At 37.7% G+C, this 24,399-nt stretch overlaps 1 protein-coding gene across 1 annotated transcript in view; it reads right to left on the bottom strand.

Annotated features, from left to right (window-relative positions):
* Positions 1–24,399, bottom strand: part of LOC122401596 (lachesin-like) — a 101,459-nt gene that overhangs the window by 13,102 nt on the left and 63,958 nt on the right. Inside the window, exons 2-4 of the mRNA XM_043403821.1 lie at positions 17,884–17,996; positions 11,965–12,253; positions 1,578–1,739 (exon numbers count right to left, since the gene is read on the bottom strand). Coding sequence (XP_043259756.1) covers positions 1,578–1,739; positions 11,965–12,253; positions 17,884–17,996 — 564 coding nt within the window. The remainder of the gene's footprint in view (positions 1–1,577; positions 1,740–11,964; positions 12,254–17,883; positions 17,997–24,399) is intronic.

The following is a 24,399-nucleotide window of genomic DNA, read 5'->3' on the forward strand; positions in this document are numbered from 1 at the left end:
GAGTGCTCGTAGAATGCTGTAAATTTACTATTAAAGTGTATATTGCGATACACGGTACGGCGGACGGGTATTATTAAATACGTGCAGATAAATAACGTAATATTACGGGGGCTGACCTGAAAATATTTCACACTTTGACGGTGAAAATATTATTGTTACAAGTTTATAAAGCCATATGTTCGAATATAGAATTTCGTAAAATAACACGTGGCAAAGCGGGACAACTAAAATAGGAGGTAATATTCAGCGCGACAGCAAACGTTGGTACACAGTTTCGATATTAAGAGCGTAAAGTACTACTGGAAACGTACGATTTTAAGTACACTCAATTCTCGTTTTCACGCGGTTTTCGATTCCGGTGCATGATCCAGAAAAAAAAAATGAATCGATCCTCGTTTTTTTTTGTACGAATTTTTTGCTTTCGACGCAATCGTGAAACTCAAGCTGTTTGAGAATATTTTCAATCGATGCTTTTTATGGTTTGACCTTTGGGCACTTTAAATTGTTATTTAGTGTGAAATTTAAATGTCTAAATAGATAGATTAAAAAACATACAAAACGTCTTAGACTTGGAGTCTTACTCACACGAATGAATGAAACAATAAATCGAGTAATGTATAAATCTATGTGAAATGTTTAACAAAAGGTGTTCTCGCGAAATAATATTAGACAGTTTCTCTTTTATTTAATTTCGAAAAGCTATTAAAAATGTCAGGTTACGCGTCTTTAAATAAGGTAATTTGATCGTCATCAATTTACGTGTAATTTTCGAGTGTCGAAAAACAGAGGTCGAGATCTCGTTGATGTTAAATAATATAATTCGGATAGCTCTTTAAAATCAATGGATTTAAATTGTTTGTACTCCGAGTCTATCCAATCGGTTCGAAAAGAGCAAAAACTCTTGTCGCATTTATTTGGTAGAATAGTATTACAAGTATCCTTTTCCACGAATTGTAAAATACCTTGTTACTTTATAAAAGGCGAAACACAGTAAATTAATTAATAGATTGCAGAGTAAAAATTAAAAATTATGGGAACAACGAGTAAAATGATTTATGTAAAAATTGTGAACCGATTCGACTTGAAATCTGGCGCCAAACCACCGTTGGAAAAGATTAAAATTCACGGTTAAATTACATAAAGAAGCATACGGGAATCGACGAGGAGAAATTCTTTTTTTTTCTTCGTGAGAATTTCTACATTACCATAAACGATACGTTTTTTTGTTGGTACAGTATTCTTTGTTACGCAACTGCCGTGCAAAATGAAAAGAATAACGTAGAAGAAATCACAGATGCTGGTCATATCACATTCCGCTATCGACGTCCAGCGACATAAAGCATCAAAGCAGCGATTACTGGTTATAAGTATTGTAATAAAGCTCCGTTCGCGTAGCACGGCGGCGTAAGTGAAGGAGAAAAACTGAGGGGGTGGTGACGGGGACACGAACAAAGGCAGTAACGGGTAGCAAACGAAATTAAACCACCGCCGTCGTCTCTCCGCCTTTTTTACGAAGCAGCGAGTGAAAGAGGTCTGTCCGCGGAGATATCCACGAGTTTTATAGTGTCATTATGTACCGGCAGAAGAGGCCCTTATAAGAATGGGTTCTCCGTCTTCCCTTCGCCAGGACACTCTTGGGGTTGGTCTTCCCGTCGCACTGCAGCTCAGAGTCGCGTTGTCGCATTCCGAGACTGCCAAGTCGGCGCTGGTATCACCCCCGGAAACGATATCCGGTGAAACTGTCGGACAAACAATGATAAAAGGATAACGGTCACTCACGATCAAAATTACCATCTAACGAAATACGTTCGTTCGCACAAATCGTACTTATAGTTATACGAGACAACTTTCCTAACGGGGGTTATTCTACTATGGGACCTTAGAACGAAATTCAGAGAATACGGCCGGTTTTACAGCCCAATTCGACTCAATCGTAACTTGGCCCTCCGTCGACCGACAAAAACTGGGGCAGTTGCACCTAAAAAGCGGAAGGAAAACATCTAACGTCTAAAATCTTATATAGTCGGTATATAAAATACAAAAATCAAACAAAATTGAAACCTTAGAATATTAAAACAATTATGGAAATAATATTTCTAAGTTAAAATGCGTATTAAGCGAATGAGATCGACGCTCGAGCCTCGATAATTACTGTCAGAATTAGTTTTACCTTTGTTTGGCGCCTCGTTTCATCGTCGTTATTCGTTTCACCGGGCTGATCAAAAGATACCTTAGGCTCTCTGAGGGAGAACACGATCTCCGAGGCTGTTTTTCATACCGCGCGAACAGGGTGTAAACTACTTCTGACAGGATCTTACGAAATAAGGAGCATGTGTAACGGATACTCGTTGAAACTGTTCTTGAAGTTTTCCCAGCGAAAACTTTCGAGGCCTTTGTACGTTCCTGGAGCTTTCCCGGATAATTGATCAATAAGGTAAGTACGCTAATTATACTTTAGATACAGTTTCGCTATCTTGTGACAGTGAGATCTCTTAAATACGAGGGTTGGAATGATTTGCAACTGAATATTTCAGGTTGAACGTCTCTCTCTCTCTCTCTGAGAGTTGCATTTTCCATTTTGTAAAACGCTGGGTTAATTGTCCAATTTCTATTCTATCGTCAATGGTGAAATATCTCTGCATCCTATGTTAGACGACTGTAGTGCAATAATGCCCATATTTCTGTTGCTCGCTTGGGACTCTCTGGATGGACATGGAACTGATTCTGTTCCACGAACCACCACTCGGGGTCGAGAGTATGAAACGGAGACCAGAGTGGGATACGGTTACATGCTGCTTAAATAATAACTCGCAAGGGACCGTCGCGAAGAGATAATCGGCGCTTTTAAGGCAACAGTAGCAATTAGTACGAAACCTATTTGCTCGAACATCGAGGAAATCAAAACTATAAAAGGTTAAAAGGCAGGGTAAAAGTTAAAATATGAAATGTGTATTACTCAGCTACGTAAAAAGTGTTTAGACAAATTCATTTATTTAATCAGAAGAATATTAATAAGTTTTATTTAATTGCGTAGAGAACTCTTTCTAAAATAACAATATATTTAGCTCGCTTAAAATAGACTTCGATTCCGACAATTCCCTTGCGAACTTTGTGTCTCGCAAACTTTCGCGAACTTATCATGAAAACTCTGTCGATTTTCCGACCATACTGCAGTTTTAAACTTTCGACACGCTCGTGTCACGTGCTACCAAGCACCCTGATCACGGGGTGCATTCTTAGAATTCATTCACTCCCTTCTCGCAGCCGATATAAACACAGGGTGTTCGGCCACCCCTGGGAAAAATTGTAATGGGAGATTCTAGAGGCCAAAATAGGACGAAAATCAAGAATACCAATTTGTTGATGGAGGCCATGTTAAAAAGTTATTAACGTTTAAAGTTCCGCCAGTATTGAATTTTTTTCTAAAAAATCTGCAGGAATTCGTGGGTATGTGTATTGACAAAAAATGATTGTAATTGACCCATGCAACCAAAAATAATTTTTTTAGAACGATTTGAAATTTTTTAATTTTGTTGAAGAATTTCATAACTTCTCGAATTTTTTTCTCGTAAGTGAGTAGAAATTCGTAGGTATCTGTATTCACCAAAAATGATTGCAATTGACCCCCACAACCAAAAATAATTTTTTTAGAACAATTTGAAATTTCTTAATTTTGTCGAAAAATTTCATACCTTCTCGATTTTTTTCTAGAATGTGGGTAGGATTTCGGGGGTATGTCTATTCACCAAAAATGATTATAATTGACCCCCGAAACCAAAAATGATTTTTTCAGAATGATTTAAAATTTTTTAATAACCTTTTAACTAAGCCTCAGACAAGAAATTGATATTTTTGATTTACATCTTATTTTGGCCTCTAGAATCTCCCATCAAAATTATCCCAGGGATAGTCGAACACCCTGTATAATAAGTAGAGCTGGTTAAGATTAAAAGAAGAAATAAAATATTAAAGTAGAAGCGTAATTTCGACAAACAAACTATTTCTGGTACGGCAATCCGAAGATTAAAATGAAATATTTAATTCTAATTTTCTAATTATATTTCTAATAAAATAATTTAGAAATGTACGAAAAATGAACATTTCTAATTAAGGAGTCGCGCTCGATGGCCACGGACGTTAATAATTTGCGCCCGTTGGAAATATTAGAACGAACAAATATTTTTCTCGCGCACGTTCGTATATACTTGAACGAAATCGCAGGAAAATAATTCACGCGGTGCAATTATAAAACTGTCATCCGCACGCGTTTCTTTGTGAAATCCAAATAATTTAATTTCGAGCTGAAATAAATTGAACTTGTCGTTGCATCGCTAAGAATTAACGATATCAAATGGATGACTGCTGCTCTAAATCCTTGCTTACTTACATTCGATATTGGCTAACCGGACACGTTTAATTCTTTTATTGACGACCTATTAATTCGCACTATATACGTGAGGACTGCCGTGTCCGCCATTATTTCAACTCTTGGAAATAAAAGCACATAACCCCTGTCGATATTTCTTAAAAATTCGTTTCTGATTTTTAATCAATTTGTTTGATGGCGTGTGGAAATGTATAATACTTCTTTATAAGTATCCATGAGCTCTACTTCATAAATAAATTTCATTGAAATATAGTAGTTATGATCGTTTGAAAAGTAGACCACTTTTACGTGATTTTCTCATTTTACGTGGTTAAGACACAACTTTTCCAACATTCTTAGAATTTGTACATATTCTACACTAAAATACGCGTTGTTTGCATTTTAAAACTTTAAAATCCTCCAATCCGTTCAGGAGTTATGATATTTTAAACATACGCATGAAATGTCAGGCCAGAGATTATGTCTTTAGTAATGAATTTTTTTCTCGAAAGTGAGTAGGATTACGGGGATATATGTATTGACCAAAAATGATTGTGATTGACCTCTGCAATTGAAAATAATTTTTCCAGAATGATTTAAAATTTTTCAATTTCGCCGGAAAATTCAGGCACCTAACTCCCGACACTCGACAAGGAAAATTCAATTTAATTCAAATATTAAAGACTATTCTGGTCTATGGGATTTAGAAAATCGATTGTTAGATTATTACATTTTCTTAAAGTTTAGAGTCTTGGAAATATGGCGGTAAAATATAAAAGCGACGTTCGTAAAATGGCCACAGATACGGAGGTTTGAAGGCTTAGTAGCTATAAAGTTTATAGAGATATATCCTGAGCTTTTTTTTACTTCCTCAGGTATCAAAACACACGTTATTTGCGAAAAATATCAGAGATATTCCTTTCGAGGTATCTTGTGTCCACGGATCGAATATAGCAAATTAGAGAATAGTAAAAAACTATACTTTTTCTTTGTACGAACCAAAATTCAAAGTTAGTTTATAAATCAATCTAGTCGCGAATTGAATTTGCCAAAGAGAAAATTGTCAAAGATCGCTTCGAAAAGGCTCGTTTCGGCCCTTTGACTCCCTTAAAATATTCGAAAGATCGTTCCATAAGTACAACCCCTGTCAGGGGGCATCGTAATTAGGTGGCCTTTAATGTTTAGTCGGTATAATTAAACGCGATTTAGGGTCTGGGAGATAGGAACAGAGCAAGAAATTGCTAATGTCCAAGAACGTCGGGAACATAATAATTATCCTTCCCAAGAACGCCCCTCGATAATAAGTCCCTTGGTGGAAAGAAAAGAGGAACGATGAGGGGGTGGGGTAAAAAGAGAAAGATGTACGCTCGTTATAATAGATTACGTTCCACAAAAAGTATTGAATGTAACGTTCCATATAAATGCAAATGGTGTACGGGATTCAGAAAAAGGTGGACAGAAATTGATAAATGATTCATGCTTGCGTGTAAGAATAAAAGATGTATCTAGTCCTGACGTAAATTTGGTTACCAATCGTTCGCGATTCTTCCGTTACAAGTATCGGAGTATCGCGAAAAAAATTTAAAAAAAAAAAACACATTTTTATAAAGAAATTGTAAATCAATTAAATCGATCGAATAATGATTTAATTATGATAAAATTAAATAAAGCGAGATATCGTAATTCTCGCTTTCCATATTGTAATTTTTTAATCATAATCACGATAATTATTTTTATATTCTTCTCTTTTCATAGATTCGTATTAATACAATTTCATTTTTAAGCAAGGACCCGAAACGAAATGTGAAACATTTGTTCTATTTAGCTCGTTGAGACCTAACCTTTTATTTCATTCTGTCTTGGAAGCATATCAATAATTTAATCAATTTATCGTTTCGGGAACATTTCACGTTTATTAAAGGAAGAAATGGCACTTTAACTTGGAACTGCGAGTATTAATACTTCTTTGCATGTATTCATTTCCTTAATCACGGCGGATAACGTAGTCGAGATTATATCAAATATGTCTATTCAACAACACGTCGTATTTAATTATTCAACGCCCTGTCCTGACAATGAAACCTTATTATACTTTAATGCTCGGGGCAGAATCTGTCTCGTAACCGCGGACAGAAGTTTATCCAATTGCATCGACCATTTTACCGACGATAATTAACTACAAACAGTATTGCAGCTAGGTTTGCCAAACGAAATATTTGATTTAGAAACGCGCACGGTGTTCGAAAACAAATTCACCAATTTTTCGATCGCTCCATTCCGCACACGAGTAACCCAGTTTTCTTGAAGCTCTAAACACCCGTAATTTTATTCTGGACAACGTACAATTACTTATAATAATTAAGACGCGTATAATGATAAAAAAAAAACCAATAAAATATAATAGGATTAAATGTAAAAATAGTAGGTTTATCGCCAGGGGAATATCATCGTCTCTCTGGACGTTTGAATCGTGTTCACAATTCCAAGTATTTACGAAACAGTCAACGTGTTAATCTGCGTAACGGACAGGAAAAGAATGCCCATGTCTGTGTAATTACCGTAAAACGGCGTTTAAAAGAGAATAATGTTTCCTGGCCGAGTGCTTTACTGAAACCTCTGTTATCAGAAGGACGCGTCGACGAATGAATGGCATGGGTTCAGAATAATATTGACCATGAGCAGAGTGATGTCATTTTCGCGAATGAGCCTCCGCTGTGGACACTGCTTCTTGAATGGAAATCTTAATTTTCCTACAAAATTGCAGTGATCTACAAGAAATGTCACTCGACGTTTACGTAAGATAATTTGTTTACTCGTCACTGGCTTTGCAGCAACCTTTGTTCCATTCAGTTACATTCTATTTTCTAACCCAAACCTTGAAAAAATGTTTTCCCTGTAAGAGGGATCATGGTTAAAATAACGACAAATAGCTGGCATCCAGTGGCTAAATTGAACCGGCGACTCCCAGCCAAATGGAATAAATTTGAATATTTGATCTTTATTAACACCAATCTTACATAGTTCGTGTACTGTATAAACAGAACCCAACGATGGTTCATGTTTGTGGTTGTTTCAATTCCCACGGTCCCGCCACTCTGTACGCGTTTACTGGCACTTCCAAGTATCTCACGATCAAATTATACGAAATGGGTTCGTTATGCAAAAATAGTTTGCTCGCGATTGTGTGGATCGTACGTTTCGAAAATCTAACGATCGAAAACACTCAGCCGTAAGTACGTCCGTTCGGAGACACCGTGTATTATGCTGTATGCGTCAGAAGACGGCCAAACCAGAATCGCGAACACAGATAGACAAATAGATGGATGGATTTGTTGGCAGAGGCCCAATGACTCTGCTCTTGCTTTGTTTTCAGGCATGGAAGTCGTGTCTCGCGAACCACCGCAGAGAAATATTTCTCTCGCGACTTCGAGAGAAGGAGATCGGGGGTTTTCCTTAGAACGGAGAACAATGCGGCATAGCATGAGCCTATGACGGGCCGTAATGCGCGGAAAAACGAATCCTGCTGATTGCGTTATTAAATTCCCCGTCAGGAAATCGCTACCGTCCCTCCCGGGAGATTATTTCAGTTAAGAGTCCACTCAGCTCTTTCGATTGTTGATCCGGTAGCAGTTTGATGAGCCTCTCGCAATATGGAAAAAAGCAATATTTGTACAGCGTACTCGAGGATCGTTCCACGGCGCGGAAATATCACGGGTTTCCTCAAGCTCGGATGATAGAAAAATATGGCTACGGGGTACCGGTTACTTTCTCGTAAAATGTTATACGTATAACGAGCGCGCGTGTTTGTACGTCGAAAACCAGGAATCGCCGGATCTGGATCTGGATCTCGGCTCTCGCGATTATTACATGTATTTTTAAGCGACACGTCAAGTTTCGCCAGTTTATCCGAGGTTTCGAGAACGTACAACGCGCGCGAACAATTTTTCAAAATATCGATTATTTGTCTATTAAAATGATAGCTTTTTCAAATTACAAACGAAACCTAAAATTTATATTTTCGTTTCTTGCATCGAAGTCTGTAATTCAAATTTTAGTTTGCTCCAACGTAGGCGCGCCTCGATGGGAATTTCGAAGCTTGCATTGTAAAAAGTTATCAATGGTCTGAAATTCGGTAATTGGGGGGTATACGAGTGCCCGTGTGTACATTTCAGAGATTTTCGATGCTACGAACGATATTCCGGAACTCGAAAGTCCGTGAGAAGCACAGAAATGGCATTATACGATGAAATGTACGGTAGAAAAAGCTTCGGTAAATTGGTTGGGAGCACGGTAGTAAACGCTGCAATTTATTCGCGTTCCGTATGCATCTAGTTCGGTGTAGTCTACTTACGAGGGAAGATTTCAAACACGGAAATTCGAAAAATGATGAAGCTCCGGGAACGTGCACGTACAGAGTATTTTGATAAGTAATACTGTCTATTATTTCGCTGCTCGAATTCCCCCCGAAGAGATGAAATCGAGCTTCGAAATTTGAACCGTATATCCTTTTATCGTGTATGGATGTACGTTGACTTTTACTTTGCTTTATATATTAGTTGTTTATTTTCTGATATCTGATGTTATTCAATTTTCCAAAAGATAAATTCGAATTTCTAACAGCGGAAATGAATATTTCAGTGTATAATTAAAATTCTAATTTTATTTTAAAATGTAAGGCAAATGAATAGAACTGTTTCTTTGGTTCGAACGTGTAAAGGTAATGAGCATTAAAATTCAGGGCAACAACAACCGTAATATTCAGACGCAAGTACATGGAATAATTTGTACCACGTCAACGTTACACCATGTATACACACTTCCCGTTTGCTTATTATCTATTTGGCTGCCTCCGTGTTTGTACCATGAAGTAAATACCTCATACGTTACAACGATACATGGCTTTCATAATATTTCATAAGTATTCTGTTTCTCTGGGGTAAATTCTGTTTGGTATTATAACTCAGCTCGTCTTACATTTTTCTTCCTTCTTACGTAAATCTTAAATATCTTCGTTTCGTGTAAATGTGTTTCTCCAATTTCATATCAAACAAAACTATATTTATTATGATACATATTGCAGAGAAGTCACGCTCCAGCAGGTTTATAGTTCTATTAATGTTCAACAATTATTTATACGACTACAGATAATTTATAACGTACACAAGTATATTGTTACCATAACTATCTCGGTTTTGTGGCCGCTGCTTTGAAACATTAACCTGCGGTACTGCTCTGAAACATTAACCTGAATATCTGTGCATATCTCTACATATAATTACCCTTAATGATTATGGTGCTCTTCAATGAAATGTTTCGAGCAAAAAAATTTGTTACACCACGTGCAGCGTACGGACAATGTAACTATCGTATTATGGATTACAAACATTATTCGCTCGGAGAGAATTTTCAGTTTCCATTGTCTTTGATCAGTCCAACAACGTGTATTAAAAATAGTTAAACTTTCCACGCGTACAATTCCGAAATTACTAATGCTTTATCCATAATTGAGCCACTGTTAGAAGAGGCAAGGCCTCCCCTTTAAAATGGTTTTTGGTTTGTGTCGATCGGACTTTCCGCTTAGGAGATATCATCGTGTAAAGAAAAGCGTAATTTTTAAAATTCCGCTCTCCGCCTTACGAAAGCCCATTAACGCGTATTAAAAATAGTCGAACTTTCGACGCGTGTAATTCCTAAACTACTAGTGTTTTATTAGAAATTGAACTATTGTTAGAAGCGGTAAGGTCTCCCCTTTAAAATGGTTTTTAGTTTTTGTCGATCGGACTTTCCGTTTTCGAGATATCGCAATTTATGTAAAAGGTAATTTTTTTAAATTCGACTATCTCTGTCTCCGTCTTACGCGTCGGGCCTCTCGCTCTCTCAGGCACGTGAGTCGCGACAGTCGTGATTGAGTGACGTCACGTTTACTATTTACTACGATCACGCGACGCCAATGGCCTCGCGACGTAAACAATGAAACGTAAACAAACGCTTCGAACCCTTATATCTCCGGAACTAGCCACCGCATCGACTCGAAATTAAAATCATCATATCTCCGGAGCTAATAAAGCTATCGACTCGTACAAACGCTCATTTTAAAGGGCATTTTATACTCTATCGGATGAATATAACAACTATTATAATTTATGCCGTCTTCTATGTTTATTTTGAAATTTACTTTGACTCTACACACCCAAAAAATTTTCAGCAATTCCTACTGGTCATTTAACCGGTACATAAAGTGTGAATTTGAAATTTTTGACTAACTATTAGTAAACGACAAAATTTTCTTTCCCTTCCACAGAGACTCGCCTATCATTCGTTTACTTATCACTGGAATATTTTTACTTTTTAGTAATGCTAATATTCGTTGAACAGTCGCGAGAGATCTGCTTTAAGTACGTTTTCGAATAGAAAAAGTTTGACGCGTAAGAAAGTTTGAAGAGCTCTGGAAGTAACGATTGGCAATAGGGTAAAACGGGGTATTCATTGTTTAAGTACTTTCGAAGATTCACCCACGGAAGGATTTAACGAACGAGTAACCGGTCATCGAGAATTTCTCCGAGCTTCGACGGGGACGATTTAATGTCGCCGCGATTCGAACTACGCTCGTGCTCGAATAGAAAGATGAAATGCCCGATTACCATATTAACCCGCTGTCACTCCGTAGGGTAACATTTATTACAGCGACCGCTAATTGCTGTTATATTTCATCGTGGGCGCAATCTATGTATAATTTGTACGATTTAAAATCTGTCCGATCGTATTGCGCGCAATTACCAACGTGAAAAATCGAGGAACGGCCTGTACCGTTCGTAAACTAAAAACTGAATACGAATTTGTCAAATTGATAATGCCGGGTGTCGTTCGCTAAATCATAAAGCTTTATGCCCCCGACGCCGGGCGACGTATGCGTCCCCGGGATCTCTCGACGTGTAAAATGTAAATTTAGAACGCGAATAGAAATTTTTAAAATAGATATCTCCGGTGTCGTTTGGTAAATCACGAATAATTCACGGAACGTTCCGTGCCGCGATGCGTTTTCAAATAATTTTATCGAACGTGAAATATAAATTTCAAACAAGCGAGAATAAATTTTTGAAACTGAAAACCTTTGATACCATTTTGCAATATTCCATGATGATTTATAGAACGTATCCTGCAGTTTTGTATTTCTTGCAATTTCTCAAAATTTCCAATAGAGATTGTCGCTCGGATGGAAAATTTTTATTAAAAATTTTGATTAAAAAAAAATAGCAATAGTAACTTGTACTATATTTTTTTAAATCGCCTATCATCATTATATCCTAATGCAGACTAGCTAAATACCTGCACGATTTTTACTGTGATACTTGTTGCATCTCTAACCTCGACAACGTGGTCAACACATAATCTCTTTACCTGACTGTGAATATTCTTTCACAATTGTGTTCACAAAAAATTGTTAGGCACACTGAAAGTTGATAAGTAAGAAAAAAAATCATCATCGATCTCTCCTAATGTTTCCAACCAGGATATCTTGAGATAAAAATAATTTTTTTCTCCGATATTCGTGTTGGTTCGAACGATATAAAATTATGGTGGATAAGAAGTGTCCTTACCGAGTATGTCCAGACATCCGATTTCGGATATCATCGGGCTGGTGTTAATTTGGCACATATAACAATCCCTATCCGACTCCTTTAAATTACGAATGTGGAGCCGCCACGTGCCGTTGACGACTTCCTCCGTGGCTTGGCTGCTTCCTGTCACCCCCAAGGCGTTACCGGATACCGCACCGGACCCGGAACTTCCGTCGGTCTCGTACGAGACCGAGATACGTGCATTATGCGTTACCGTCCTCATGTGGATCGAGAGAATCGTCTGGTCCGAGGCACGTAGCCAGCCAACCTGGAAAATCCATTGTCATTTCTCTGGCCTTGCTGTGTCCAACGACCGACTCGTTACCGCGACAGAAATTTCCATGTAGTTGCTCAGATAGCCTTAACGATTCCTCAAAGCATCCCCTCGAAAACGACGAGATTTTCGTTCCAATAAATATTCGCGGGGATATTTGAAATCTGATTCGCGGGAAATTGGTAGCTTTAAAGTTTCGTACCTAACGTGGGGAAATGAAAGGAGGGTGGAAAGTCAGACTCGAGCAATGGTCGGTAGTCGGGTGGATCAAAAGGGTATGATCGAATTGGAGCTATCTGGATTCACTTAACATAGAAAAGAGAACATTATATGTCACTTGTAAAGGGTACTCCAAGCAGACGCCGTCATACATACGTAACCAACCTTGCTCTTTGATGAAGAGGCAAGGAATAGGAATGGCCTAATATGCTCCGACAGCCAACCATGTCTCCGAGCAGTGCAAAAGTGTAGCTTCTGGTCAAAGTTAGTAACGAACTCTGCGGATCATGGATGTCTGGCCTTTTGGTTTATCTAGGCCGCCCTGAGCTAACAGAAATTGTTCTATACTGCATATCAAATATACCGTCTGGTCCGGATTAAGTGTTGCAGGTTCTTTTTTCAGAAATTTAGCTATCGAATTTTTTCTTTTAACAACTAATCGTCTCGTTTGTAATAAATTATGCTGTAGAAAGATTTTAAAAAATAGAAGGTGGTATTATTTGTTTGTTGTTTGGCTAGCTGTTATCAAATTGAATAATATTTGTATGGCGAACAGAATCTAAACAGATTAGAATTAACTTGCATTTTCTATGTTTATATACTCTCTAACTATTCTTAAATATTTAGAGTGACTTGAATATCAATCGATTTTCAATAACCTCGTAACTAAAATTTAGTTATATATTACATGCGTCGAATGATATAATCTAAAATCTAAAATACTCAGTAACTTATTTCTACTTAATTTACGTATTTATTCGAATATACGAGTGAAACTAGGTCGAGAAAATTAAGCACACGTTGCACTAGTGAATAGTAATAATTGGCAATAATTGAATCCAACCTGTTATTCTTGATAGGATATTAACGCGTCACTCTTACGTCGATTTATTCGGTAATTAATTAAACGAACTATTGGAATAAGCTCCATTCGATATTGTACAAACTGTAAGAAATTGTTTAGAAAACTAGATTGTAATAAACTACATATATTTTTCAATTTTCTTTCTTATAGTCAGTTTGTTCTAATGTATAATTTAATGCTCGTATCTTAAATATGTTACAATTTTTCTATTTTTAATTCAGACCAACTAATTATTCCGATAAGCAGGAAGTCAGGCAGGAGATGGTTCGTACGTGGCTTCGTTTTTGATAAAATCAATAATCTATTCATTATGAATAGATTTATCTTTATTTCGAGCTATAAAAGGTTTAGCGTTTCAATCGACTGATAAATATTGATAAACGCTAATTGACTCGCATGCTTTTTGTGACCATTAATAAGTAAAAAACATACAGATATTATATTCTGCGAAGAAGCATACATTTTTAGTGATTATAACAATTTGTGTAAATTAATTTTTATAGTACCTCTTCATTGGTTATTATTTTTACCTTTGTTCGTGTTTCTAAATATTGTCAACGGTTTGGTAAGGAGAGAAAGATCAGTGGAAGAAATTGATGATCGTATTGGGTCAGACATTTTGATTCCGTAAGGCCTGCGACCGAAGAAAAGGCTGATCTTTGTTTTTCTTTATGGATTTTCTCTGTCAATCAAACAGTGCTTTAACAGAAACTTGGAAATTGATTTCCTTGGAATGTTATTTCAAAACGAACCTTTCGAAACGAGGCTACGTACGACAAAATCTTATTCCACATTTTCGACTGGTTTCCACCCACTTCCACAGCCTCCAAACGTCCCGTACATTCGATACGAAACTTCGTTCGTTTAGCAAAGGGTAAAAGAAACTTTACCCGTAGAATCGAAGGGAAATAAATAAGAAAACTCCTATAATTAATCGCACGATATAAGAAAGAACGTTTCCAACTATCATGAATTATTGCTCGGCGAATCGAGCACGAGCGCAACGAAAACAACAATCGAATGGATCGTAAAGTGGAACCGGCTCGTTTGCTCGTTCGTTGTCACTTTTCTTCCCCGTATGGGCGGAGACGAACAAGGTACGCCTCGGCGGGAAAAAAAGAGAAAAATCGAAAGGCAGAAAGTTCAGAACGCGATGAGAAATAAGCTACTCCTTTATCCCGAGTAAATTGCAATCTAGTTATTCCCACGGCACCGAAGCTGAAAAACGAAATTAAAGTAAAACATCGTTCGTGAGTTTGGCTAGTATTTTCTCCCAGAAAAGATCCCTGGAAACTATTTGGACTCGACGGAGGCCGAGCTTATCTTAATCCATCCCTGCCTGCCAAGCTGCCTTGAGTGGCTTTCTATAGACCGAATATTTCATCTCGGTGGATACTTTACGGTAGGACCTGTCGCTAGAGAAAATGTGTCTCCTTCGTCTCCTACTTTCGCCACAATCTCCCCCACCCTATCACCCCTTTCTTTTTCTCCTTCGCCCCCTTACTCTTCACTGTGCTGTTCGAACCACCTCCCCTTCTCGTTCATCCTTCATCCTTGGAATATACAGGGTGTATCCTAGCAGGACTCACTTTGTCGGTGGATTGGGAACACGAAGAATATAAAAAAACAACAAGTTCCAATAAACATATGCTCTATTCGATTCGAGTTTAGTTGCACTTTAGACACCCGAAGGGCTGTTACTGTGATTTTCCCGACTGCTGAGTTTGATCTAAAGGCTCTACGTACGGAAGAGGACTCTCAACTGGTAGACAGGATCCTCTAGAATAGCCTTTACGAAGGTCCTCTAGCGGATTTGGGACGGAAAGTCACAATACCGGTGCTCTCAAGACCAAGAATATAAATTTCTACGAAGAGCAAATCGATTTAATTCATTTTTAAACCTCCCTCTATTGCACGATATTGCAATAAATATAGTTTAGTCACTGGGAACGACTGCTATCAAGATTTATCTCGATGCTGAGTTTAATGTAATGGCTCTGCACATTTTTCAACTAATACGTCTAAATCGTTGGGAAAAATCCTGGGTCATTTGAGCCCCGTGAAGGATTTAAACAACCCTCAAAGAAAATTCAGTTGTTATCTTTGACGTGTCAAGAGTGTATTGCAATAAGAATATCGTATTGTGGCCAAATTGTGAGCAAATCGATTTAATTCATTTTTAAACCTCCCTCTATTGCACGATATTGCAATAAATATAGTTTAGTCACTGGGAACGACTGCTATCAAGATTTATCTCGATGCTGAGTTTAATGTAATGGCTCTGCACATTTTTCAACTAATACGTCTAAATCGTTGGGAAAAATCCTGGGTCATTTGAGCCCCGTGAAGGATTTAAACAACCCTCAAAGAAAATTCAGTTGTTATCTTTGACGTGTCAAGAGTGTATTGCAATAAGAATATCGTATTGTGGCCAAATTGTGAGCAAATCGATTTAATTAATTTTTCAATCCTCCCTCTATTGCACGATATTACAATAAATATAGTTTAGTCACTGGGAACGACTGCTATCAAGATTTATCTCGCTGCTGAGTTTAATATAATGGCTCTGCACATTTTTTAATTAATACGTCTAAATCGTTGGGAAAAATCCTGGGTCATTTGAGCCCCGTGAAGGCTTTAAACAACCCTCAAAGAAAATTCAGTTGTTATCTTTGACATTCCAAGAGTGTATTTCAATAAGAATTGTGGCCACGAGGATACACCTTGTATAGATTCCGATCGGAAAACTTATAACTAAATATAGCCATCGTTGAGGGGAAGGCTGCTCCCGGTCGGATTAGGACGGAGAAGCAGCTGAAATGGGGAAGAATTTTCCGCAAACACGTATACAAACGCAGAACCGGAATGCGGACGAAATTACTCTTCCTTCCGTTTCCTTTCCTGTTTTTCTTTTCGCGTGGCGTGTGAGCGATTTAAGTCGAATCGACCGCGATCCGTTTGACTTTCGCGCGATTGCGCGACCACGTACCCGTTGTACATATGAAGATTAAAGAGCTCCTCTATTCTGGTCGTAATAAAAAAGTCATTTTATTCTCTTGAAAGCTCAGGCGTTAGAAATGTATTGAAACTTGTGAATTTTTTAAATTTGCTCCGAACGTTTGGGTCAGTCGAGTTTTCAATCATTTGGAAGAATATTGGATGCAATAATTTGGACTTGCATTAATTTCTCTGGAACGAATTCCTAATGAAAATTTTTGTTTCGAAGGAATTTGATCGTCTGTAGATTTGCTTGGTTTTATTTTTTACAATCTGATTTTTTTCGCTACTACGTGGCCTCGTGATTGTCGTAGGAAGATTAAGTGATCGTTGATGTTAGGGAATGCGAGGTGGAGAGGAACAAAGAGCAGGGAAAGCGTCAATTTTTCGGTTCCTGGTGATTCAATTTCGCCGCGTATCTGTCACCATCAAATACTTGAGTGGCGTTTTTTAATCGTTTCCCTTGTTTGCCCGCGTCGATCGAAATGCCGCGCGAGATTACCGATCGCCCAATATTGTTGGACTCCTTCGCGTTAAAAGTTTGCTTTCGAAATCGCGGCGGATGAAAATCCATTTTAGGAGACGAATATTCAATTACCTTTCCCGTCGCACGAATCGAATAAAAACATAGTGAAAAAGTTTTCGATCGCAGCGTGCCCCTGCCTTAATCCCTAAATGCAGATTTTTCCAAAGAATTCATTAAAAATTATTTTATTCACTTGTAAAAGTTCTGTTTTCCTTCTATGTTTTTTTTTTTTATTTCAAACAGTAGATTCGTTTGCTATATGTATTTGATAAGGTTTAGGTCAGTTGATGGAGTTGACCACGAAAAGACTATCTCACTATTTTTACGGTGTGTTTCGGATTATTGTCACGTTGGGAAACCCAATTAGGCGGCATAGTTCTCTTTGTATGTGACAGAATATTTTCCTTCACTTTATTCTTATAGCCACCACTTTTCATGATGCCGTCAATTAGTGCTAAGGGTCCAACCCCTCGTGCAGATAATGCACCCTAAACCATCGCGTTCCCTTCATCGTGTTTAACTATTGGAACTCGTTCGTATTCTCAACATATAAAAGAGCTAAGAAAATAAATCGATACTTTTCCCACACAAAGATATTTACTAATAATAATTACCCATTTCCATATTTATTTCATTCGATCCATACGATGATGAATAAATACTCTGTTACGTGTATTATATTAGCAATAAATAGTTAAGCGATACCCAAAAAAGTTACCATTTTTGGATTAATATTTTCATAAAATATAAAACATGTACTGTTCAATTTTATCGACATTTCACACTTTTCGTTTAAATAAGAATAAAGAAGACCGAATTGGCCGAGGCTGAATTATTAAATACACTTTCCCAGTATCTCGAAATCTAAATTATTAAATAAAGTTTCACGGTGCTCAAATGCGGATAGTCGTGAATTATTCAAGTCTCATATCTACATGCAGCGACACTGGCAAATATATGGAAATCTCATCGTCGTATTTAATTTCGATTCGTACTGACAATTTCCTACTTTGTTACCTTGTATTTTCCTATGTTGCGAACGCTGCACGAAAAAACGACATCGCGGCTAATCGCGGCTGTCTGATTGCCAACCGGGGAGATGAATACTGGTACTGTGGCAGAACTCGAATCTGTAAAAAAATAACACAGACGTTAGTCGAGTTTCTTAAACAGAAACACATTCATTTTCCTCGAATTTCTCAAAAATTAAAACGGAATTAATTTCATTTGTCTAGGGGCTAATCTTCAGTTTTATCATTATTCCATACACGAACGTATGGTACTACTGCAGGAAAAATTTATTATGAACAGAGGAATATACTAATAACAAGTAAAAATTATTATCGAAATTATACCTGTAATACAAGACGGATTATTCGCAATATTTTTGCTCGAATTTCTCAAAAATTAAAATGGGATTAATTTCATTTGTCTAGAGACTAATCTTCAGTTTTATCATTATTTCATACACAAACGTATGGTACTACTGCAGGAAAAATGTATTATGAACAGAGGAATATACTAATAACAAGTAAAAATTATTATCGAAATTCTACCTGTAATACAAGGCGGATTATTCGCAATATTGGATAAAATATCACTTGTAATGCGTAAGGTAAATACATACAGTTTAATGAGGATCAAATATACACGTACGTATACATATGTGTACACGTAACCAACAAAAGAACAACAGGGGAATCTATCCCCTGATCTGTACTAATAAGTGGATTATAACGAGTTAAAGTACGCAATATCAGAGTTGCGGTAAACTTCGGCAAAGAGTTAAGAAACTTCGTAATTTGGTTATGGGTGAAATTGTGAATCGAGATACATAGTCGAAACCTCTGCTGAAATTTTTATTCTCAACACTGTGTTCCTCCTGTTCGCGTTAACGTAGTTAGTTGTTATTCAATATTTATCGAATCCTTGGGAAAACTCAATTTCTTACTATCTAATACAGTAGTTACTCAGAGATGTATTAAACGTCTACAAAAGCGTGTTTATCGTAGACTTGACTCAAATGCATTTTAATCCCAAATGTTTCAAAATATTTTGGAAGACGTTTAAAAGAAATTCATTTACATTTAACGTGAATCGTTATAGTTAACCCTTTGCACTCCTATGTCGAATGTAACTCGACAGCAGTTTTCATCTGAGAAGCTCCTTCGTCGAGTCCCACTCGATCTTTTTTCAAGTTCAAACCAAAGACATACACTTGAAAATTACAAAATACAGCAATAGTGTAAATAAAACAGATATTCGATTGAATTTATTTGTTCCTCTGTTTGTTTAAATTGCTCTATTTTTTAGTTAACGTAAATTTCAAATAAAACAAAATTGAAATATAATTCGGAGTGCAAAGGGTTAAATTAGTAGTATATTGGTTAATTTTGAAAAATGACGTGAACATAATAAATAATAACACAAATCTACCGTGATTATATTACAAAATATTAATTTCTGTGATAGTGATAAAATAAAGAGAAATATACAACACTGTTTCTACAAAATAATCGGACGTTTAAAAGAAATTCATTTGCATTTAACGTGAATCGTTTTAGTTAAATTAGTAGTATATTGGTTAATTTTAAAAAATGACGTATACATAATAAATAATAATACAAATCTATCGTGATTATATTACGAAATATTAATTTCTGTGATAGTGATGAAATAAAGAGAAATATACAACACTGTTGATACAAAATAATCGGACGGTAATTAAAAGTATCTGAAATAAAGCATTAATATGCGGAGTTTATTGAAAAAATTTGTACCGAACAGCTTTCTTTGGAGGTAATGGTAGTAATTAAAAGTATCTAAAATAAAGGGTTAATATGTAGACTTCGATTGAATAAAATCGAATAGCTTTCTTTGGAGGTAGTGGTAATGGTAGTAATTAAAAGTATCTAAAATAAAGGATTAATATGTACAGTTTATTGACTAAATTTGTACCGAACAGCTTTCTTTATTTCGTTTGGATTCTTTCGAAGCAGTCGATCTCTCAAGTTCCGGGGGCTCGATCATTCGAGTAACGCTCGAGTAGTGTGTTTGCGAGTGGTTGAACAGCCCCTGGGTAGGCATCGCCTAAAGCCCAACCGGAAGGGTGCATGGTTTATGTCGAGTCCCCATTCAGAGCAGTCATGAATTCACCCGAAAGCGAAACACCGTCAGTCTATCTGACTTCGAAACATTCTTAAAACACGTTGACTCTGCCTTGCACGCGAGCACTTCCGTGTGCTGAAACGATGACAGACCAAACGTCAGATGGGCACGAGAGAGGAGGCACACGTTTATTAAAGCCGCTAAATCGCTGCATCGACACGTCCCCCGTCTTTTCGCAACGTGGGAAAATATTTCCCGAGCGTTAACGGGACAGCGGGACATTTCTCTTATCTCGTTCGCTTCGGGCCGAGATTTTTCCGTCTTCCGCTCGCGCACCTCCATTTCTATGTGTCTCCATCCGCCAGCGCCTTCACGTTTCCACCATTTCTTTTCTCTCGTCGAGCGGGCGGGTTGTGTTTCATTCTTTCAATCCTTTTTCCTGGAACGACGATATCCTTCCTTGGCATTCGAGTGCCGGAAAACTCGACCCGACGCGAATATTATTCGAATTGCTTAGGCGACTTTAATATCCCCGGGCGTGTTGTCGGATGACAAACGGAGGATATCAAACTATACGGTCTATTTACACTCGGTCAAAGACCGGGTCCGTTCGTTCCTCTAATAACCACTCCAGCCAACCAGTTAAACAATTTATGTTTTACCAGAAAATGTAATAAACTACGGAATATCTGCCATTAGAAAAATATAAAAACTTCCAGCGTGTTTCTACATCAATTCTGTCAAAAAATACAAATAAAAGAACTTGATTTTTCACAGTGGTTTATTTAAGTCGTCGAGGATAAAGTTAAGATAGGACTAGGTACATATTTTTATTGATATTAATGCCTTGTTATATACTTAAATTTTATGAGAAGTTACTACGTTCTCACAATGGCGCTCAATGCGAATTTTGCATGTCTATCATTATACTTTTCACAAGAAACACAAATTTTTCTTCTGCTCAATGACGTAAATAATTTGTCACCTTATTTTCAGCAAATAAATTCTTTTTTTACAGGTATGTAAAGTAACACAAATTGCTATTGAAAAATCTCCAATTTTCTCAAACACCAGAAACATTTTCTAACGAAATTGGAACCAATTCTTACCGTTCCATTTTGACTAGCAAATCTTCTTAATTATGATTGGTCCCGTGGCAAAGATTTAAATCGTGCACCCGCGGTTTGGAGCAACCCCGTGACATTGAAACGTCGTACGTTCAGCGATGGCGGAACCCACGGGCACCGGAAACGATACGACGCTATTCGTTCTTTTCTCCGGTGTCGTGTTTCCTCGAGTGAAAGACCTTCTGTTTTTACAGCCGTTTCCAATTGCGCGGCTTTCTAGCTCGCCCTGCGTTACATTTTTTTCTTTTTTTCACTCCCACTCTCGCCCTTCCACTTTCGTTTATTCCCGCACACGGGACTTTCGCGAGCTGTTTTTCCCCCTTCATTCGTCGTTACTCGTTTCTCGCGCTACTCGGTCGGATAGCGGAGAACCACTCTCGACCTAAGTAATATCTAAATTGTTTCCGTGGTTTTAATCTTTTTGACTCCCCCCGAGGACGAATTGGGTGAAATTAGGAGACCAGGGGGAGCTTGATACGTCCCATAGCATTTTTCACGATTAATTTCTTTTTTCATACTCGAAGACTATTCGAACAAATTAGTTTTCGAATAGTAACATTTTTCTTATATTCAAAAGTTGAATCTTTCATAACAATATACCTATTCTTTCTTAATATTAAGCGGATAGTATAGCTAAATAAAAATAAAATGCTCAGTGTGAAGGATGAAATTTAGAATGTTTCAAATTATAATTATATTGGCAGACCGAACATGATTAACCAGCTGTGCTCTAAAGGCTATTTCCCTCCGTACACGATTGATGCTTTCCTTTTTCAACCACTTATACCTCCTATGATGGTTATATTTAAAGTCCTTAAGAAACATGATTTTCATTTGTAATTTCATTCTACGTATTGTATAAGTAGCAACTAAGTTCACTATCTCATGTATTTTATTTTGTAAATTCTTTTCTTTTTTTCTATGTAAACTTGTGATAATAATTCCGTAAGGGGTTACAGCGTAATAAATAAAAAAAAAAATAAAAATTATTCAGATTGAAATATTTACCACGTGACATTCAAACCAATTTATAAATACTCCTATTAGTCTCGTTTTTAACGTTAAGTAGACAGTATAACTAAATAAAAATAAATTGCTCGGTGTGAAGGTCGAGATTTAAAATGCTCCAAATTATAATTATTCAGATTATTATCTTTCTCTGGTTCGTTGAAATATTTACCACGTGACACTCAAACCAATTTATAAATATACCTATCGTTTCTTAATATTAAACTGATAGCCTAGCTAAATAAAAAGTAAAATGCTTGGGGTGAAGAACGAGATTTAAAATGTTTCAAATAATAATTATTCAGATTATCATGCACTAATCGCGTCTTAATCGTCGAGACGTCGCGTGCCGTTTGGACCCAGTTTGAAATTAATTTAAGCATCCCCGTTCGCGACGTACGTATTTCTAGCTGTCTCTCGCCCCTCTTCCACCCCTCTCCTGGCACCGTCCTTCCGGGCCAGTAAAAGTCACATCCGATGTAGGCGATATCGAAATTGCCTCCGCGGAATTTAACGTTACTCGTGCTCCTGCGGGACAAATCGTCGCGGAAATGAAACGGACTGCCCGATTAGAAAAGTACCAGAGCACGTCGTTCGTCATCGCTCGGGGAAGAAAACGAACGCCATCGCGGCGGAACGTAGAGCGGCGGGCATTCGTTACCGAAACGATGAGATTTGTTATTACGCGACAACTGGTCGTTCCGGAAGCATCGAAACAATCGACGCGTAAATTCGTTCTCGTTCGTTCGCGTTTCTGGCGTGTCAAGTACACCGGAAATCGAATATGGCGGGGTCGACAAAGGACTTTGCATCGATACGTTCACCTCTCTGCTTGATACGTAATCGTTTTGGAATTATAGTTTCGTTTCGAGTTCGAGTCTCACATTAAAAAAATTGTTTTCCATTTTATTTCAGAATTTGTTTCGTAAGATTCAACCTAATGTAACTGTTTATATTAAAAACTACGCAGGATTTCGATATTTTCATTTACTCCAAAATCAGTGTAATTAACCAGAGCTCGCGAATTGAGAAAATAAATCCGTGCCGCAGGTTTATCATTTTATTTCACAGGTTGACTGCAACATCATGCATATATGTATGACACTAATGTTCCGGTTACCGTGGCTTCATCTTTAAAGCATGACATTCAGATACGAATAACTTTGTGTAGAAATCTAACGGGGGTCTGAAAGTATTCAGGAATATATCGGGTCAAAGGTGTAAATTACGAAATTATCTAGAACAGTGTCCAGCGACAGTGCGCGGAAAATTGTTTTCGTAAAATTAAAAGATTGAAATATACGTCTCGCGGGCGATATTAATTCGTCGTCTAACGATTTAAGACTCCGCGATGTAACACAATACATATTCATTAACGCCTATCCCCGTGCAACGCGCTCGCGTTATAAGGAAGGTGATTAACCGGTTAACGCTCGTGTCCAAGTACACGGCGCATACATATATTGAATTTTCCGATAATCCCGGGGTTAAGCTGGGAATTTGAAAATACCGCCGATGCCAGAGCCACGGGGACAAACAGAAATTAGAGCAACAAAAGAATTTATATCAACGGCGCAAAGAAAGAATCGCAAAAAACCGTACGTACGATCGTCCGTACAGTTTTCATTATAAGGGAACACGTGAACCATTAATAGGGGCTCGTTTGTCAGAAAATTTCGTCGATTAATCCCCAGAGCGAGAGTATAATTGAGAACTTTTCTTATCCCGCCATTGTTACCGCGAGTTACGTTACAGCTGCCATTTTAGCGTTACGTGGAATTGCACGCAACGCCCGGGAAGGGAATTAACGCCGCGGCGAGAGTTTGTTCAACGTTACTTTCAGTAAAGAATGGGTTTAGGAATGGGCGAATGGGATGATCGAAGGCGGAAAATTGCGAGATATAGGTGGTGGGGGGGATGATTGATTGTTTTCCGTTGGTAATCCACGGGCAGCCGCGAGACGCAAAAAAAGGGAGAGGAAGAGGGGCCAAAGTACATTATTATTCGATCTGCTCGAGACTTGTCAAAGTAACCGGGTACCGGGGAATGAGGATGTCTGAAAAATAATAAGGCCAACGTTTTCTCGTCTGGTAGCAAAACGATCCGGTGATACGTGTCGTCGATAGAGTTGATGTTAATTGCGGTATCATTACGAAAATCGGCGACGCGTAACGACTGTCCCATTTCCTCTTCGACGGCCCGGAGGCCTCGTGGCAACACCTACAACCGCGTCGAGTTCATGTAAGGAAGATAAATGTGTACCTTTACGAAAAACATACCATTCGAATCG

Source organism: Colletes gigas, unplaced genomic scaffold, assembly GCF_013123115.1.
Source record: "Colletes gigas isolate AHSC1104 unplaced genomic scaffold, ASM1312311v1 Colletes_gigas_Sc00026, whole genome shotgun sequence".
NCBI classification, from domain to species: Eukaryota; Metazoa; Arthropoda; class Insecta; order Hymenoptera; family Colletidae; genus Colletes; species Colletes gigas.